General features: G+C 54.1%; 1 protein-coding gene across 3 annotated transcripts in view; it reads right to left on the bottom strand.

Moving 5' to 3' along the window:
• SORCS2 (sortilin related VPS10 domain containing receptor 2) overlaps positions 1-20,399 on the bottom strand; it is a 426,038-nt gene that overhangs the window by 29,259 nt on the left and 376,380 nt on the right. For all 3 annotated transcript variants that reach the window (XM_088793080.1, XM_019748208.3, XM_074320821.2), the window contains 4 exons: positions 12,328-12,507; positions 7,336-7,482; positions 1,645-1,747; positions 39-115 (listed from right to left, as the gene is read on the bottom strand). In XM_088793080.1, the coding sequence (XP_088649206.1) occupies positions 39-115; positions 1,645-1,747; positions 7,336-7,482; positions 12,328-12,507 (507 nt within the window). The remainder of the gene's footprint in view (positions 1-38; positions 116-1,644; positions 1,748-7,335; positions 7,483-12,327; positions 12,508-20,399) is intronic.

Here is a 20,399-nt window from a genome sequence, read left to right as displayed (position 1 = left end):
GCACGGGCTGGATGCCAGGCCCCTCTCTGCCACCTTACCTGCCGCCACGTGTGCCCACAGTCTGACGTGATGTACATTTCTTCCTTATATTCCACCAGCTGTGAGCCCAGGTTACCTGGTCCAGGAGAAAAGCTTGCTCTTAGGCTCAGCCAGCTCCCAGACAAGTCCCCAAACAGAGGCGCGTGTGCCTGGTACACCTCCCACCAGCATAGCCACCCCATGGCGTGCCCTGTCTGCAGTCGTCTGATAATGACAGGCCTGCGGTCACCACTGTGTGTGGGCCCTGGTCCTAGTCTGAGCAGTAAAGGATTAACCTCGCCCTGAAAGCCAGCTTCAGGCAGCTCCAGAGACCCAGGTGCAGGCAGAGCTTGGCGCTCCAGGGGACCCACAGGTGACAAGTGTCGTTCAAGAGGAAGAAGTGTGGAGTGGTGGCTGGGAATAGACTAGGGGACACGGGTCAGCTGAGCCAGCCCGGGGTCATGGCAGCCCTGCCGGGCTTGACCTGGGGCAGGACTCTGCTGGGTTTGCATTGGCGACAGCTCCCTGGGGGCCTGGTGCAGGGGGCCAGAGGTGGGTCCAGGGCAGCGTGGGGTAGTAGGTGCTCATGAAAAATCTGTTCAGTGGATTTTAGAGGATGGTGAGTGGGCACCAAACTGGCCGGGTGCCCAGGTGACTCCTCTCTCGTGGTCATTTCACTCCCTGAACCTGCTGGCTGGTGGTCACTAGCCTTGAAGGCCACTGACTGGGCTCAGACTTAAGCCTGGAGGGAGGGGGGCAAAGTGGGAAGAACCACACCCAGCTTACATATGAGTAAACTGAGCCCCAGGGGGCTCCCACAGAACAAACAGGGCCCACCCAGGAGAGCACAGCTCCAGAAGTCACGCTGGCTTCCAGAGCCGAACCCAGCCTGGTGTAAACAGCCTCCTAGAAGGGCCTTGAGTAACGGGATAGTCCGATGAACTGGGTTTGGCTGGGCTCTTCTGTGCCCTGTGGTCCTGGCAGGGACAGGTGTCCGAGCCCCAGGAAGACGGGGACTTGGGGTGAGGACACTGAAGCCGTTCTGGACTCTCGCCTGGAGCCACCTGTACACCACGTGTTGTCGGTGCCTTATTTATGTAGCACTCTCAGGAATATCTTACCCAGAGTCAATTTAACTGTCATTGGAAAATTCCAAAAGAGATGGACTGTCCTCAAATAGATGAGCCAACGTGGGTTCCAAGCAGAGTAGCCGAGGGTGTGTGTGCCTGTCTTCTCTTCTGAGGTCTGACCAAGCACCAACGCATGCATGCATCTACCATCATTCATCATCCATCCATCCATCCATCCCTCCATTCATCCATCCATCCATCCTTCATTAGTTTATCTACCCATCCATCCACTCGTCATCCATCCATCCATCCATCCACCATAATCTATCCATCCATCCACCATCATCCACCATCATCCATCCATCCACCTTCTCCTTCCCATTGAGCCAATGTATCACATGCCTAGGGTTTTCCACAAGAGCTGAGCTCCCTGACGATGCCACTGTCCCCCAGTGTACACGCCGTGACCCAGGCCCATGGTCATCAAGTCTTACCCAGGATCACAGAGCTCCCCTGATGCACGGCGGTGCCTGCCACCCCGTGATGCATCTCCTACCTGCGCCCATGATGAGGCCCGGGGCGGTGTCCTTGGTGTGCACAGTGCCCGACACGTAGGGGTTGTCTGCCCAGCGCAGGTGGAGGTGAAGGTGACAATCCGGCTGCAGGGAGAAGAAAGGGAGCTGTGTCAGCACTTGGGGGGAGAAGTGTCCCTGGGAAAGAAAGGTAGGACTGAGGCCAGATCTACCCCTGTGGCTTTGGGGGCGGGAAGGCAGGGCCAGGAGCACCTAGAAGCAGATGGAGGGTGGGAAGAAGTCCAGGGGCCGACCGCAAGGTGAAGGCTGTCAGGTCTGCGTGAAGTGACTGCTCGTGGATGAGGCCTTCTCCAAGGGTGGCCCCAACATGCAGTGCTGGCCCACGGACTACGACTCCTGGAGTCTGCACGGCCCACGCTCACATCCACCCGTCCCCCCAGAAACTTTCCTGGGGGCCTTGGATGTGACCACAGGAGCCTGGGCTCAGGGAATAGCCGTGGGGCGAGCCCGGCGCACCCTGTGAGAGGCAGAGGTAAGGTGGGCGTGCTGGAGTCCGCTTTCCTCACGAGCATCCCCTGGACGGCAGCCCCAGCTGGTGCTCTGGCTGGAGTGTCAGAAACGCAGGTTGTAGTAAGAGTTTCAACAGCACTCACGCTGACGGCTGCCTCTGGGCCAGCACTGAGCAAGCACTTTACAAGGCGCGTGTCACTGACCGCTCTCAACATTTGCACTTTTAACATGGATACTTTTTATTTTCTATGAACTGAGTGTCATCCCTGTTTCAGCAATGGGGAAACGGAGGCAGAGAGCACTTCAGCAATCTACCCAAGGGCAATGGAGGGGCCGGGACCATAACCAAGGCCACTGGTCCACTGTCCATGCTCTGAGCCCCGACGGTGTCTGTCCCTGCAGGGCCAGAGTGGGCCAGCAGCCTCCCAGAATGAGGAACACGAGTCTGACACTTGGCAGGGCCAGATCCTCCTGTCTCCTCCTGAGCTGCCTGTACCCCAGCTCCCCCAGTGTGGGATAGGGGGTCCAGGAGAACACACAAGCAGGGAAGGATGTGTCCTGGGCCTCCCCTAGTCCTTGGTGGCCCAAGGTCACAATCTTGCCTGCACCCCTCTGTCACATTCACGATAGACTACAAAACCATGGGACACTGGACAAGGCCCAAGGTCTCTGCACAGCTGGCTCCAGGGCACCAGAGATCCGCCAGCCATCAGCCAGGGGCTGCCCACACCGGCCGCAGGAGAGGGAAGGCTCCAGAGACCCTGTTTCTTCTCTCCTTCCTCCTGAAACCTGAGAGGCAGGGTCTGGGGTCTGGCTGGCTGAGCCACGTTGATCACGTAGGAGTTCTCGCCCCCACCCCCACCCCAGGGGAGCAGGAGGGCCGCCAAGACCCCCACATGCCCATGGATGTCAAAGGGTGTTCTGGGGTAACAACTGTGCAGTCAGCCTTCTGGGCTCCCCAATCCAGGGGTTCCTCCGGCCCCGAGTGTGGGCAGGGTGGGGTCGTGGAAAAGGTAGGGCTTTGAATCCTTAGACCCCTCTTGATGCTGTGTGACTCTGGGAAAAGTGCTCAGTGTTTCTGAGTCTCAGTTTCTTCCCCTGTGAAATGGGGCAATAACCTGTACTTCACAGCAATACTGGATTAACACAGCCACTGGGGAGAAAGTTGGGTTCCAGCCCTCCCCTGAACAAGGTGCTGCCTCACTGCTTAATGATAAGAAAAGTAATGATTTCCTTGGCCCTCTCTCTCATTTTTTTCTGACAAAAACCTCCAGTTTAGAAATACCACAGAACTGAGCACCCAGAGGTCCAAATTTGAACTTAGGAGGTACCACTAGTTTTATGGGAAAATTTGGGCCTCAGTTTCCTCATTTGTGAAATGGAGACAGAGGTGCCTGTCACCCACTCCTCGCAGGGGGGTGGGGAGAAAAGCGAGGACAGTTCCCATTGTCATTACTGTGTTATACCCTCCACTGAAATCTATCGGCTCGGCGTCCTTTCTCCTCATCTCATGTTTCTACAGGAGTACTTTCTTCTGGTTCATGAACGGAGTGCATTTTAGATAGAGCATCCTGAGTTAAAAATAAAACTGTTACAGAAATTGGATAGTGATCGGGGTCAGACCATCCCAAGCACCATGTGGAAGCCCCAGCCCGACCCAGTTGGAGACGCGCTTCGTTTGTCTGCATGGGGGTTTTGACAATGTGTCAGTCGCACCATTCATGTGAAATGTGCAGAGTAGGGAAATCTATGGACGGTAGCTGAGTGGTTGCCAGGGCCTGGGGGTGGGATGGGGAGATGGGGAGATGGCGGGGTGATGGATAAAGGGGACAGGGCTTCTTGTGGTGATGAAAATGCTCTACGTGGGCTGTGGTGGTGTTTGCACAACTCTGTGAACGTACTAAAAACCACTGAATTGCACACTTTCAATGGGTGAATTGTATGCTATATGAGTGATATCTCAACAAAGCCGTAATAAGCAGAACTGAAACAGAAGACGGCAAATTCAGCAGGAGGAAGGCCCCACCCCCTGCTGAGGGCTCTGTGAAGTAGGTGTGAGGAGCTGGAGACCCTCCCAGGACAGACCAGAGACAGATGGCAGGACCCTGAGCGGGAGCCTGGTCACTGAGTCACCGGAAGCAGCCCGCCCCACCCCCTCCAGGAACACCCGGATTGAAGGGGGCAAACCCACCCCAGGGAAACTGCCGGATAAGACATCACTCCTTCTGGATGTCTCCTGATTTCTCCTGATCGAAAAGCAGTCAATATCTGCTAAATATCCGAGTTAATATCTTTGGTGAGACCATTAAGTCCTCTGCCCCTGCCCACCCAGCGACCAGACCATGATGGGGAGGGGTGCCCAGGGCAGGGACAGCCCTGTGACCTCTGTGGCAGGGCCAGCTGCCAGCTGCAGAAGGGAGCTCTAAGCCAGGAGAAAAAGCAGCCTCGCCGGGTGCATGGCACTTGGGCCCCCACTGGCAGGCTCCTGGCAGAGAAGGTGGTAGTACAGCCCTGCTTTGGTGGCCCAGGTTTCCTGGTGGGCCAGGTGGGGCCGGGAGTGGCCCGAGCTCCGAACAGCCTTTCCCTCATCCCCTGACGGCCTGTGCACAGAGCGTCACTGTGTACAGTGAGCAGAGCAAATCAGAGGCGCTGCCTCACAGAAACTGGCTGCCCCAAGCCCAGCCCACTGGGGAGGGCCCCGCAGCTAGGCACTTGTTTGAGCCAGAGGCCAAACACTCCTCAGGGTTCCCTGTGGTCAGCTGTGGCCCACAGGGCACTGGCAGATGCAGGAAGAGCTGCGGTCCCCTTTGGGGCGGCAGAGGGCCACACAAGTGTCTTCCAGCTGGTCCTGAAGCTGCGGGGGGTGGGGGTGCTCTGCTGGCGTCTGACAACTTGAGACAGGCCCCACAAACGCCCTCCCAGCTGAGTCTTGGCAGAACCAATGAAGAGAAGGGCAGACCAGGCAGACCTGGAGGCCACCTGCAGATGTGACGGGGCGGCATGCCTGCAGAGCCAGGGCACCCTAAGTGTGTGCTGTCAGAGATGGAGGGGGCCCCTGGGACACTGCAGGCCAGGGCGGGACACCCCAAAGCCCCAAAGGTCCGCTGGTGCCACGGGAGCCCACTCTGCCCCAAGCCCCGCCTCTCGGCCCCTCTGCATGGGGGAGCGACTGGTGCTCTAAAGAAGTGTGCCCCACAACATGAGAGACACAGATGGATGGAGGCCACACCACCTGCCTTGTGAGTGAGGAGACCTGAGACCCCACTTCCTGGCGCTGAGAAGTTACCGTGGGCTGCAAAACGAATGGGCTTTCATTCTGAAGATGTAAACAGATTCAAACCATCTTCCAAGTACAATTCATCATCCGAAAACAGATCTGAGCTCATCACTCATCTGTTCTAAAAGTTCTCTACTTTCTGAATCACAGGAAGGAAATCTCCCAGGCAGAGAGCTGTTCCAACGGCTCAGGAAAATATTTGTGATCCAGAGTTAAGAGAAAATAGAGAAGAAAGGGAAATCACAGATGTGTCAGGATCCCAATTACCACCTTTTAACGTGCAGATGAGCTAAACGTTGGTAAAGAAAAGTACCTGAGTACGGTTATTTCTGGGTGATATACTGATTGCCGCACCTCACCTCTCCTTTTATACATTTCTGTTTTTTCCAAATATTCTGCAATTAGCAGGAACCCCTTTTACGGTGAGAACTAGACCCTCAAGTGTCGTCTGCCTCGCTCATTGCAGGGTGTGTGGCTGGGTGAAGGGCACAGTCAGAAGGGAAACCCCGGTGAGTGGGCACGCTGGTCCCCCTTGCACCCCACCCCCCCTGCAACCAGGACCGCACACAGCGGGTAACGGACTCCTAGCCAGGCTTTAATCGCAGGCTTTAAGCTCCCCAGAGCCCCACCTGGGCAGCAGCAGGCCCTGATCTGCCTGGGTCATTTCTGCACAATGCCCCGGGGCCCTGAAAAACAAGCGCTGCTATTCTCTGAACAGAGAGGCAGAGCGGTGGGTGGGTTCAGGCATCCCCACAGCATATCTGTTTGCAAGCGCAGTGAAGTCTTCTCAGTGGAGGGGATATCCGGGCAGGGTTTTCAGGGATCAGTAGGAGTTTGCTGGAAGGAGAAGGAAAGGGCATTGCAGGCTACGGAACAGCATGGGAAGGGGGCAGTCCCAAAGGAAGGGACTTGTTCGGCCTGGCCTGCTCACTCTGTGCCAGTGTCTGTGCTGGGCATTCAGTAATGTTTCATTTCATCCTTACCACAGTGCATGGGGCCTTTTACCATCTTCCTTCCTCTTTCAACTATTCTCGGTGGTCCTGAGTGCCTTGGCCAAGGTCACACGGTGCGGCTCCACTCTGGACCCTTCCCCGACTCCGAGTGGCCCCCAATGGGGAAGGGCCAGGGGTGCCTGTGGTGGGGAGCTCCTTGGGGGGGCAAGGATGGGGTCCCACTGGAGGTCGAGCAGACACGTGTGGTCCATCCAGCCTCTTCCTCCCTCACAGCTGCCGCTCCCTGGCTGCTATCTTAGGCCAGGGCCCTTTTGGCCTCTGCCTTTCCACCCTCACAGCACGGGTCTGCATGCCACCCCGATATCCTGGTGCCCATGCCAGGGTCCCAGGGAAACCCAGCACTCCCCACCCCCAAGGCAGCCAAGATGCTGGGCCGCTAACACTCCCGTTCATGAAGAAGGGCGCGCCTGCCATAGCAGGGAGGGCCTGGAGTTCGTGACATCTGGGCGGTCGCCTGGCCCCCAGTTCCACAGGCTGAGTGTATTCCCTGGTCCTGATGCCGGCCAGTAGCATTTAAGAGATGTGACACGCAGCTCGTCACGTGCTTGTCGGAGTCTGCCCACCCTCCTGCAGCTCTGCTACTGCTCTGACAGAGTGCCTGGGCACCCACGTTCTTGGGTGGCAGACATGCCCCCACCCTGATGTGTGAGCAGAGTGCCCAGCCGAGCCCAGAGAACAGTGACTGTTGTTTTGGGCTGGTTTGTTACCCATCAATGTTGTGGCAAGAGCTAACTGATACACCCCCTCTCTGGCCTCAAAGGGTTGCCCGTGCCCCTCTCTGCCGTGCCCAGGGGAATCGTGGCCCCCGTCTCAAACGACCCTGCTCAGACAGCCCTGTCTCTAACCTTCTGGCTCCTTCAGCAATGTCTGCAGCCACCCCACAGAAGGTGTGTGACGCGAGCAGAGGCACTTACAGGCTTACAGTTGGTGGGTTTTCCATTCATGTCCACACTGGGTGGCCGCAGGTGACCCCAGTCGCGGCCCTTGTTGTAGGTGATAAGGGTCACCACCTTCCCATCGACTTTTTGGTTTGCCAAGAAGACTCCTTTCACCCCACGGACCTGGGACAAATACAAGAAGAATCGTAAGAACGTGTCTGGGGCCCTCTGGTGGCCAGATGGCCACAGTGCGCGCCCCTGCTAAGGGCTCCGTGCCCCTGGCCTGTCTCACCCCGGACGACAGCCCCAGAGCTAAGGCTGACGCTGAAGGCGAGCGGGGCTTAGGGGACAAAGATCCAAGACTGGTGAAGCCTGACCGGAAGCTGCTCTGCCTGAGCCCAAAGCCTGGGTGCGTTTCATGACACAGCTGACCTCCCAGATACAGACACTGGCTGTCAGCGAGCATTACGGTGACACCGTCTTGGGGCTGAGCTCCTGGTTCAGAGCCCCTAACCCCTTGCCCCCCTCCCCGTGGACTCGCAGGGCCCTGACCAATGGAACCTCCTCTGAGCTGTCCTCTGAGACCCCTTCAGCTCAACCCCAGACAAAAATGCCCAGAGGCAAAGACGGGGGTCCTTGCTTACCCCACCTGCCCTGGACGGGGCTCATTTTGCCTTCCTCCCTCAGGGTCAGGCTTGACCCCCTTCTCAAGGCTTCCTGAGGGGCCCATGGCAGTGACCCAAACCCATCCCATGGTCGGTTACTAGTGGTCACATAGCAGCAACTCCCTACAGTTCAACCTCCTGCTCACACAGGGACGGCCTTTCCTGCAAGTGCCCTAGGCACGGCGCCCTCAGACCCAGGCAGTGAGACCCACCAGTGTGGCCTGAGGTCCTGGAGCCTGCTGTGTGCCCGAAGCAGGTTTTGCCTCTCTCTGTGTGGCATGTCACCGCTTCCCACAAGGAACCTGAGAAAACGAGGCTCAGACAGTTTCGGAATGTGCCCACGGTCCATAGCCAAGGATGCACTAGGGTTACGACAGTAACACACGGTTACAAAGGGCCTTTTCTGTGGTTGGCACGAGGCAGCTTCCAAAGGGCCGGCTCGTTCATCTCCCACAGCCCCAGGAGGTCCGTGCCCTTCCTGTCCTTGATACACAGGCTGCTGAGTGCCTGTCACATGGGAAGTACACTGTCGGTGACGCCGGAATGAAGAGACAGAGGGAGTGGTGCCCACGGTTCTTTGGCTGCTGCCACAGACGAACACAGACCAAGTAGCTTAAACACCAATTTATTACATGACAGTTCTGGAGGTCACGACACGGCCCCACTGGGCTGGCACCCAGGTGTGGGCAGGGCGGGTTCTTTCTGGACGCCCCGGGGGAGAATCTGTTTCCCAGCTTTTCCAGCTCTCAGCAGCACCCACGCTCTTGGCTGGAGGCCAGCAGTCTTCTGTAAGGTCTCGCTGTGCCCCTCTCCTGCGCCCCCTTCCACTTTGAAGGACCCTGCAGTTACAGCGGGCTGGGTGATCCTGGGTAAGCCTCCTATCTGCTGGTAAGCAGCCCCACTGCCCTCTGCGATGTGTCATCTGTGTTGGAGGCTGCTTGGGGGGTGGGGACACCGGCCCTCATCTCCACAGAGGATGCTTTGCGGCCCTCCTGGGTGACAGCCCTTCTCTCACACAAGGTGGCCGCAGTCTGGCTCCTGCTCACCTGGGGCATCACCTGGGGCGGCATCTGGGTCCAGATGCCTCCCCGACTTCATAAGGGCACAGGACGTCCTAAGGGCACTCAACAAGGGTGTGCTTTATCCGGTAATCACTGTTTTATATCCCGACTGGTCTCCATGAAAACACTCCTCAGTAAGCAATAGGGATCCCTCATGTCCCAGAGGGACACAGACATGGGCTGTGCCCCCCAGGGCTGACCTGGTCAGCCCAGCATCAGCTCCCAGGACTGATGGGGCCACACAATGGCCCTCTTCATGGCTGGGCTGGTTTCTTGGGCAGCAAGAAACAATTGCCACACACTTGGTGACTGAAACAACAGAATTTGTTCTCATAGCTCTGGAAGCCAGAATGCTGACATCAAGGTGTGGGCAGGGCTGAGCTCTCTCTGAAAGCTCCAGAAGAGGCTCCTGCCCGCTTCTTCCAGCCCCTGGTGGCCCCACATTTCTGGGCTGTGCTGCATCACCCCAGTCCCTGCTCCGTCTGCACGTGGCCTGTCCCTGTGTCTGTGTGTCTCTTCTGATTCTTATAGGACACATCTCATCCAGGGCCCCCTGGATGACCCAGCATGAAGCTCATGTCAAGATCCTCAGATGAATGTCAACTGCAAAGACCCTTTTTCCACATAAGGTCGTAGTCACGGGTCCTGGGGAATTGATATGGACATTGCTTTTGGGGTCTCCAGACTGTGGCCAGGGCCCCCCAGGGGCAGGGACAAGACAGAGGTCCCTCTGAGCCCCTATCTGAAGCTCCAGCACAAAGAGGCCCCCAGGAAAGGTTTGCTGTCTTGCCTGGAACCTGGGACATGCCCTGCACAAGTGACTCTCATGGGTCCTTGAAAGCACTGGCCTCCCAAGGAAGCATTTGCCCGTGACGTCTGGGACAAAATGTTTTTCCTGGATGAAGGACAACCACGATGACAACAGCACTGGAACGTGTGTAGGACCTCCAGAGCTGGATTCCCGGCCAGGCCCTGCCCAGGCATTATCTCCAGTCCCTGGAGAAGACAACTGCTGTGACAACAGGAAGAGTCAGTGAGCACCGACTTCATTACTAGACGCTGCTCCATGCGTTTAACAGGAATGACGTCCTTGAACCGGCACAGGGACCCTATGTGGAAGGTGCTACCATCATCCCTGGTTCACACTGGGGAAACCAAAGCACAGAGAGGTTAAGTAACCTCCCTCAAATCACACAGCAAATACATATCCAAATTGGGATTTGATGCCAGACGGTCGGGCTCCAGAGTTGTGGTTGTAACTACCAACTGTGACCACTGTTAGGAGGATTTCAGAGAGGCAAAGTCACTTTTGAGGGTGTCCAGCTGGTGGCAGCGGGAGTCGCCTTTGGACCTGGCCACTGTGAATCTCCTATGGTTCCTCACATCCTCGCACTTCATGGTCTTTGCATGGATTGTTGTTCCTGGTTCTTTAGCTGGTTAACTTCTGATGGGCTTCAACTCAGCCTGTACCTCCTCCTCCAGGAAGCACTCCCTGATTCCCACTGCAATCTGGCCAATTGCCCCTACCATGTCCCTCAGGCTCTGGAACACAGTGTCAGAACCACTTGGGAGCTGGTCTTCCTGCAGAGGCCGGCAGCTCTGTGACAGGTCTACTCCCCGCACCCCGGTGCTCTCAGAGCAGGGTCCAGAGCCTGGTGTGTGGTACAAGTGTTACAGACGCCTGTGGACAGAACGGACATGGACTGTCCCCCCGTCTGCAGTGCACTTGTCCTGGGCAACCTTCCCGGGCCACTGTCACCGGCCCCTTTTCTCCCAGCCGGCTTTGTGGTGCAGTGGCAGTCACAACACCTTTCAGAGCCAGGCCTGTGAGCACCCAGCAGCCTCTCTGGAGGCCCCACAGGACAGGGCCTAGAGGGCAGGGCTGCCGGGCAGGACGAGGCCACCTGATGCAGCTTTCGGCTAACAGCCATGAGCCTGGGCCGGGGTTCATCTGCTTGTCCAGCTCGGGAAGTGAACCCTGACAAATGGTTGTCATTGTAAACAATTGATTACGCTCACTATTTGGGGAAATGTCTCCCGGCTGACAACTGAGAGATGAACGCTGCAGCCAAGCCTATCCTGGAGGCCCCTCCTACGCTGATAAATCCCACTGTCTTCCCATGGCTTTGCGGGCCACCCAGGGGACACGCTCCCCAGCCCCACAGGGAGGGCCGGCCACTGTGCTCTTGAGGAACCTGGAACACCCACCATCCAGCACTTATAACCAAAACATGCCGCAATCATCAGGCCACTTGCAGGCGTCCCCAGTGGCCGGGGGCTCCCCAAAGGCAGGCCATGAGGGAGGAGCTTGGGGTGAATGACTGAGCGAGGGGCAGTGCTGGCCAAGGGGACGGAGGTGGCCCTGGGGCCGACACGTGGGCTGGTTGTGGTTTTCCCTTGTGCTTCTGGGTCTGTCTGGGCAGGTTGCTTGCCTTTCCTGAGCCTCAGGTTCCTTACCTGCAAATGGGCTAAGGGACCACCCATCCCTGGCTCTGCAGTGGACCAGAGGAGGTGACCGTGACACGCCTGGTCCAGGCTGGGCCGGCTGTAGGTGGGGGTCAATGTTTGTGGAACCCAAGAACAGAAGGAAGCTGGGCACAGGCTTTCTCATAGGTAGAGAGAGCCAGCCTGGGAGCCAGGAGCCCTGGTTCCGAGCCCCTGGGTGTCACGTGATGTGACAAGAGCCAGCGGAGACTTAAATGGGAGACAGACAGGGCAGGTCCCCAGGGGAGGGTGCTGGGAGGAGACCGGAGCTGAGGGGGATGAGGGAGAGACAGACAGACAGACAAACACCAGATACTCAGACAGAGGGGGAGGGAAGAGGAGACCAGGGGCAGGGGACAGATGGAGAGGGAGAGAAAAAACAGGCGGCAGGGACCCCGGAGAGCCTGAGATGGAGGGGGGGCAGCCTCTGTCATCAGGCCTGGTTCTGTGCAGGGCGAGCGGGCCAGGAGTAGCTTATACAATACACGATCAGTCAGTGGTGGGGAGTCCTAACACTGAACCCCAAGTCAGCCAAATGTCCTCTCCCCAGAGAACTCTCTGCTTCCCGTTAATATATCTGCGTTACAAAAACTGTACCCCATTATCGTATTTTGAATTTTCTCAAAAAGAGTAAGTTTCCTCTTGCTTTAAAAGTGTCTACATAGTATCCTCTCGGCCCGAGTAGGCCCTTTACAGAAACAGTTGCAGATCCCGAGATAGAGCCTTAGGTATGGGGGGATGTGGGGGGAGCAGAGATGAGACCTGGCCCCCCCCACACCCTGGGCTCCACAGGTCCCCCCGTGCCACACGCGTCCCACCTCGAGTATGTCGATGACCACGTCCTCCTCGGCCTGCCGGGAGCTGCGCACGTCCTCCAGCACCAGGGCGTAATGCACACCACGCGGGTCCGACTGGTACAGGTTGTAGGTGTCCGTCTGGTACCACTCCTGCACCGCCACGAACACCTGGCTGTCATCCGTGCTGATGATCAGCAGGTCCTGGGGGGGACAGTGTGGGTAAGAGGTGGCCGGGGGTGGGGCAGAGCGGTGCTGGCCCTGGGGAACGGGCAGGCCTCGGGTCGTGCGCAGGCTGCAGCCGGACGCAGGCTGACCCAGGTTCCCACCTTGGCTCTGCCCTCTCGGCTCTGAGGCCTTGGACAAGTCCCTTTACCTCTCCGGGCCTCCATTATCCCACCTCCAATAAAAGGGGTGACAGTGTGACCCTCCACGCTGGGTTTAGGAGGGGTGTCCTGGGCACAGGGTGTGGCTCAGCGAGGCCTCCTCCTCACAGCCCCACGTCAGGTGTCTGCCCACCTGTCCCTGCCTGGGGAGGACTTCCCCCTCCAGGCACCCCCAGGTCATCAGAATGCAGCCCCAGATGGTCACCTGTGGGAGGTGCAGGGGGAGGGGGTTCTCCTCCCCGAACCCTCTCCCATCCAATCCTGAGGAGCAGGCGAATCATCTGTTAGTTCAGCACGTATGCACTAGGTGCCTACTGTGTGCCAGGCACCGTTCTGGGCACTGGCAGGGAGCCGTGTATGGTCTCCGCCCTGTGGAAACATCCACTGGGAGGCAGGAATGGATTGAGTCAGTCCAGCCTCACGTCCAGGACGCATCACTGCCTGTACGTGAGCTGCCCTCCACCCACAGCGCCTCCCTGCCTGCCCACGCTGACAGCTGGCCCGCGGCCATGGGTCTCCCCCTCCCTCGGCACACCCAGTAAGGCCCCCACAGGTGGTCAGCAGGCAGCAGGCAGCCCAAGGCACTGTGGGAGCCGAGGCCAGGCTCCGCACCCAGTGGAGGGGTGGAGGGCTGCCCTGAGGAGGGGAGCAGCAAGGGCTTAGCCTCCCAGCCTCAGTTTCCCTCTGGGAGAATGAGGGCCGGCAGCCGGAGTGGACTCAGCAGGCACGTCGGGTTTCAGTTCCAGATTTACAATTCAGAAGCAAAACAAGACCCGGGCAAACACGAAGGAAGAAACAGAAAGCCAGGGCTAAGCTTGGTTTCTCGTTTTTCTTTTCTGTCCAAGTGCTGCTGGGAGCCACGTGAAAAGGCATCCGAACAGGCCCATTTGGAGGCTATGGCAGGCTTTTATTCCCCAGCATCTATTACTTTGCCTTCCATCACTCTGAAACTTTGATTGCTCTTCTGGCAACAGAGCTGCCAAGATACAGCAGCTGAAGACGGATGGCGGAGGCGGGCAGCACGGTCACCACCTGCAGAGGCTGTCCCCTTGTCCCGCTGCCACGGGCTGATGTAGTTTGGGGATGCGCCCCCCTTCACATTTTCTCATCTGATGTTAGGGCACAGACAAGGTCCTTTCTCTCTCTCTCTCTCTCTCTCTCTCTCTCTCTCTCTAATAACAGATTAAGTCCCTATTCAGTCCAGTCGGACATGACCTTCTGGTGACAGTGAAGAAGTGGCTGCCTGGGTAGGGTACAGGCTGGTGACGGTCCCCTCCTCTCCTACCTGGCCCAGCCCCTGTGTTGTGAGGCCAAAAGAAGTGGCTTTGCAGAGAAAAGACGCCGTGTTGTGAAGCACCTACTGTGCACCTCACGATCAGATAGGACCCAGCAGCGTGAGGCAGACCCTCTGTGGATGGACGGAAATCTAGCCCACAGAAATGACTGGAACCAAGAAACTGAGACGAGGGAAGGATAGCAGAGGCGAGCGGAGGCAGGGCCTGGTGGGTCCCATGGGACAGTAGGGTGGTGGGGAGTCTGAGGGATGCATGAGAGAGAAACCTGGCTCGGGGAGCCTGGTCATCATTGGTCTTCTCTGCCCCACACCCATTTCTGCACCTGCGGCCACAGGCCAAACTGCACTGTGTCCACCAGGGCCTTGGTAGGTGGTAGGGGCAGGTGTTCCTTGGGTCTCCGTCAGGTGGTTCCAAGCTCAGGTGTGCCCTGCCTCCATCACACAGTAAGCATTCAATCTTTACTGTTATTGCATTAATTCAGACTTTTCCTTCTCCACACCCGGGTAAATGTTTGCATAACCCAGGTAAATACATTGGGTACATGTTTACCATAATCTAGGAAATAAAGAAAAATGTATAAAGCAACTAAAAGTTGCCTATAACACCACCTCTAGAGAAAGCTGAAATTAACATTTTAAAATGTTTATCCCGGGGCTTTTCCCAAGTGTGATTCACATACGTTTTTCATGTTTGGTTTGTAGCTTTTTCTTCCATATTATATGGGGAGCATTTTCCTCTGTCATTATCTATAAACACCACTTTTAATGACTGCAGGACGTTCCCTTTTGTGGACATACCACATTTCCTGCTGCTGCCCTACCAGTGAGCCTTTAGTGTCTCCTGTACTTTGTGCAAAACGGCCGTCAGCATTCCCACAGGTCATGCCCTCTCCGGTTACGTCCTGAACTCACATTCTAAGTGGAAGTGCTGCACTGGAGAGCAGGAACATTTTACAGCTCTTCTTACGTGATGTTCAGTCACTATCCTGAGAATTTGTATGAATTCTTCCCCATCAGCAGGGCTAGTGGGCACTTATTTCATTTCGTGAATGCCAGGATCCAGAATGGTCTTTTAAAGACCTTTGCCGATGAGAACGTGATAAATAATATGCAATTTTTGTTTGAATTTGCATTTATGCTATTATTATTTTTAAAGAACTATTAGAAGCCAAGATTCTTATGGACTCCATTTTCAAACATTGAATGTGAAAAATAATTGCGTATCTGTATATGTGGTAATATGTATGTATTGTATGATCTGGAGACATGTAGAAGGAAACACCGAGGTTGCCAATACAGTGGTACCTCGGTTTTCGAATGTAATCGTTCGGGAAGACCATTTGAGTTCTGAAACGTTCAAAAACCGAGGCATGGTTTCCCCATAGAAAGTAATGCAAAATGGATTAATCCATTCCAGACCTTTAAAATCAATCCCTAAAACGCAAATTTAGCATGAATTTTACTATCTAATGATATCATAGATCCTTAAATGTTATGGCGTTCGTAAACCGAAATGTTCGTCAAAAGAGACGTTCGAAAACCGAGGTTCCACCGTATTTGCTATCAGGTTGAATTAGGTTTGATTATAAGTAACAGAAACTGGGGGGGGGGGGGGGGGGACGAGTGATTTAAACAAGAGGCTCATTTGTCCTGTATGTAAAAGAAGACCAGACGTAGGCAGCCCCGTACGGAAGCTCTACAAAGTCACCAGGGACACAGGCACCTTCCAAGTCACCATCCGACTGTCCCACGGTATGGTCCTCGTCCTCAGGACCCAACGTGATTGCTAGAGCTCCAGCCATCGGATCAACATGCAAGGCAGCAGGAAGGAGGCAGGAATGAAGGAGAGAAAGGCTTGCCTTTAAAGGAAGGCGCTGAGGAATCCCACGTGACCGTTCCACTTACATCTCATTGGCCAGAGTTTAGAAACATGACGACGTGTAGCTGCAAGGGAAGCTGGGAAATGCAGTCTTTTAGCTGGTAAGCAATGTGCCAGCTAAAATCTGGAGTTTCTTAAACTAAGATGAAGAGGCAGAATGAATACGGAGAAGTTTCTAAGAGCTTCTACCCTGTTACCTTCAGGAATGAGGAAGTGAGATTGTCCTGGAAAGGAGGACTGGAGAGGCAAGCAGGTAGAAATGGCACAGATATCTGTGTTATTGTCCCATTAGTTGTAGTGAATACATTCTAAAGAAGTCATATTGGAAAGTTTAAAAAATTATTAATAAGCATGGCAAGGGAAATTTCTCCATAGGTCTTTATATACAATTCACAAAAGCCTAATGAACCAACACCTTCACCAGGTTGTTTCAGCACCTTGAATACATCAACTCTGTCTGCCAAGGTTTCTGATGAGAAATCTGGCAAATATCTTATTGAGGATCTCTTACACGTGACCAGTTTCTTCTCTCTTGCTGCTTTCAAGAACAGTTTGATTCTATTATGTCTCGGTGTGGCTGTTGTGTTTCTGTTACTTGGAGTTCATTGCTTTTTAAAGACACCTATCTTTATGCCTTTCATCAATGCGGGGAAGTTTGGGCCACTCTTTCTTTAAATAATCTCTCTGCCCCTTTCTCTCTTTTCTCCTCGGGGACTCCCACAGTGTGTATGTTGGTCCACTTGGGTCCCACAGGTCCCTTAGCTGGTGTTCACTTTCTTTTAACATCTTTTTTCTTTCTGTCCCTTGGAGTCAATAATTTCAATTGTCCTGTATTCAAGTTCTCTGATTCTTTCTTCTGTCTACTCCAATATGCTTTTGAGTCCCTTTGGTGAATTTTTTTCCATTTCAATTATTGCTCTTTTTAGCTCCAGAATTTCTTTTTGGGTCCTTCCTATGTCTCCTATTTTTCGATATTTCCATTTTGTCCATATGTTGTTTTCTTGACTTTCTTCATGTTTTCCTTTAGTTCTTTGAACATCTTTAAGACAGCTGTATGAAAGTCTTTGTCTAGTAGGTCTGCCATCTGCTCGTTCTCAGGGACGATTTCGGTTGGTTTATTCTTTCCTTGAAATGGATCATACTTTCTTCGTATGACTTTTGATGTTGTTGTTGTTGAAAACTGGACATTTCAATATAATAATGTGGTAACTGGAAATCCGATTCTTCCCGCTTCCCCAGTGTTTGCAGTTTTGAGTTTTTGTTTCTGTTTGTGATGGTTGTAGGCTGTCTCTGTATCAGGGATCAGCCTGAGGTGCAAACTTAGGTTCTTCGTAGGCCTTGCTGAGCCTGCACTTTCCCCTGGGCATGCGTGGTGGTTTCTAAATTCTTCCACATATGTGGTAGCTTTCAAATGTCCTAGTCCTTGAGTATCTGGCTCCCAAAAGGGGAAAAGAAGGAAATAAAATTGGGGAATCAGGCTTTGGCCATGTAAATCCCTTGGAAGCTGCATCAGCTGGGTGTGGTTGCAATGATGGCTGCCAGGGGGGATGTCTGCAACCCTTCCTCATCAAAAGCACAAATCAAGAATCAGAGCACAGACTCCCAGTATTTGGAGGACAAGGTCCTCATGCCCACTCTGGCTTCTGCAAGCATCCTGCTCCGGGAACAAGAGCACAGCTGCCTGCCACAGGGCCGGGGTGGGGGACGGGCAGCTCTACCATGGTAACAGCTAAAATCCTGGAAACTAACCTGATTTACCCTCCGAATATTCCCCTGAGAGCTGCAAGCCTTTGAGTAGACTCCAGACTTCCAAAATAGTTCTGTCAGACAGATCATGCCCCTGCAACAACTGTTGTCCAGGTGAGAAGATGGACTCCTGCTGCTTCTGACCCCCCATGTTCTCTGATCTCACGTCCACCTTTATTCTTAAGCTCTATGAATTGTATTTTATTTTATATAAATTGTCTGTTTATAGCCTTTACTATTGTCTGGGGGGTTAGGTAATATGACTATTTTTTAAAAAAATCATTACAAGTAAACAATTGATGCAAAGAATACTGATACATTTAGTAAAAACTGTTCACCCTTTACAGTTTTCACATATAGATGAGCTAAAATAGGAGAATGACACCACTTACACCTTTTAAAGTAGACGGAACATAGAAAGAAATGGTGTAACAACAAAATTTGGCAAAGCTGTGTTGAGACTAGTGTACCCTAACTTTGCCAGTGGCAGGTGGAACCCTTTTAGAACAGAATTGTGCTACACTAATATTTATATCCTTTGTCTGGAAGTTCTTAGACTTTAACTTCAGAAAATATGAAAAGAACTACCCGCAGGCACAATTATATTCATTGCCGTGCTGTTTATAATTATGAAAAATGGAAATAAACCAAATGTCTGAATACTAGGCTCAAGGTACGTCTCCTCAATTGAAAGTTTTGCAGTCATTTAAAGTGGGTATCATGTATCATTCTGAAAAAATTCTCATGATACAATGTCATGTGAAAGCAGCATGCCATGATTTAGCTACATACTACGTAAACGTTGCCTGGCACGTGGCCAGTGACTGCTGCAAGGAAAAACCAAACAGGGACCTGGTTGACGGGAAGGAGGCTACGGGTGAATTCTATTGTTTTCATGATGTTACTCAGGTAATTAAAGAAAAAAAAGTGAGGATGATTTAGGGGGAGGAAACAGGCAGGAGTTACAAATTCACCATAAAAGCACAAAATCTGAGTAGGAAATTCAATTAGCCGGATCTGCAAGTTGTTGGTGGCAGACACTGGGGTCTGGCCTTTCCCCTGAATTTGGTGAAGAGGAAGGAGGCCCGCTCTCTGGCTGGGCAAAGTTCTCAGCAAGGCGAGATGTGGTACTGAGGACCCCACAGGGCTTGGGGGCAGGGCAGCCTGTTCCCCAAGAGGAGCCCGATTCCCCCATCACCCTCAGCTGCCTGTCCCTGGGTCCTGGGCACAGGCCTCCAAGCAAGGACACTCAGTGCCAACGCAAATGCTACGGATCTGAGGGGTCCATGGTCTTCCCATGAAACTGAGTGACACAAGGGGCATGTACGTGTCTCCTTTCTGTCACCCACTTATGATGTGGAGGCTGTATCTTCTATCATAGCCTCATGATTCTTTTCCGTGCCCCTAATTTCCGCAGAAACGGGGAAGAAGGAAGCTAGCAGCTAATATACTCTCAAGGGCCTGCAGTAGGATTCACGCAGGGGAGCTTCTTGCAAACCCCACCAAGGGCTCTGAGAAACATGCACTCCCATCTCATGTATCTCATGTGCAGGGGGGATTCCTAGGGCCGGGGAGGTGCACCCAGCACCCAAGTCCACAGAGGTCGTGACCTGTGGCCGCAGGCTTCTTAGCACCCCCTTAGAAACAGCCTGGCTGTGATCCAACCCCCCCTCCCAGGAGAGGGGCAGTAATCGCAGTGCCCCCATCCCAATGCCAGAGGGAGCAGGGAGAGACCCTGGGATCCCCCTAACTCCTCCCACCCCGACACCTGGACACAGGGCCCAGGACACAGGACGCGGATGCTGCAGCCCCAGGGGGGAAGGAAAAGCTGCTCAGAAGCTGAAAGTCCCCTTATCCCCAGCGTTCGCCCTAAATGAAATCATTAGCTTTTAATTTACTTACTCAGCCAAGCCCGGAGTTAATCTGTTAAGCTTGATACTTTTCTTTCTTTCCTTTCTTTTCCTTTCCTCTTTTTAATTTTTTTTTTTTTTTTTTTTTTTTTTAAGCCTCATGTTCTTTTCCCATTTCAGGCTCAGGTGGGATCTGTCGGGGCCCAGAGCAGCAGCTCAGGACAGCTGAGGACTTCACACAATCCACTGTGCCCAGGCTTGCAGGGCCCGGAGCGTCCGCCTCCTCCCCCCCCACCCCTATTCTCTGCTCTTCCCAGGCCTCACTCCTGCCCCAGGGCCTTTGCACGTGCACTGCCTTCCACCTGACCAGCCCTCCTCCTACCTTTGGGCTTCAGACCAGTTACCCCCTCAGAGAAGCGTCCCTCCCGCCACCACTGTCTGTCTCTGCCTTTCGTTCCATTCATAATGCAAATCACAACTTGCGATTATTTTATATATCGGCACCTTGACTTTCTGCTGGTTTCCTCTCTAAAACCCCCAAGAACAGGAAACTGAGGTCTCTGATTCACAGCTACAGCATCAGTTTCTAGCTTGTATTTGATGCTCAATAAATACGTATGCAAGGGGAGGCACACAGTATGCTGGGCTCCAAAATCATGCACGTGGAGTGGAGATCTGCGAAGCAGGCCATCCAATGGCCTCTGGAGGGGGAGGCCACATGGGGCTGGTGTCAGACACTTCCAGGTCTGGGTTTGAGCCCTCCTTTGGTTTCTAGCTCGCTGTGTGACCTCAGACAGTTTACTCAGCCTCTCTGAACATCAATCGCCTCCCTTATAAAATGGGACTCACATGTCAGCAGGGAGGGCCGTGGAGTTCAGTCCTGAAGCAGGGCTAGGAGCAGGTCTAGGCAGCCCCCAGGTCCCCATTTTTGCCTGTCCAGG

The sequence above is a fragment of the Rhinolophus sinicus genome, chromosome 1 (genome assembly GCF_057876585.1).
Source record: "Rhinolophus sinicus isolate RSI-liver-muscle chromosome 1, RSI-T2T, whole genome shotgun sequence".
NCBI lineage: Eukaryota > Metazoa > Chordata > Mammalia > Chiroptera > Rhinolophidae > Rhinolophus > Rhinolophus sinicus.
Note: the sequence above shows the minus strand (reverse complement) of the source record. Positions and strands in the feature narration are given on the sequence as shown.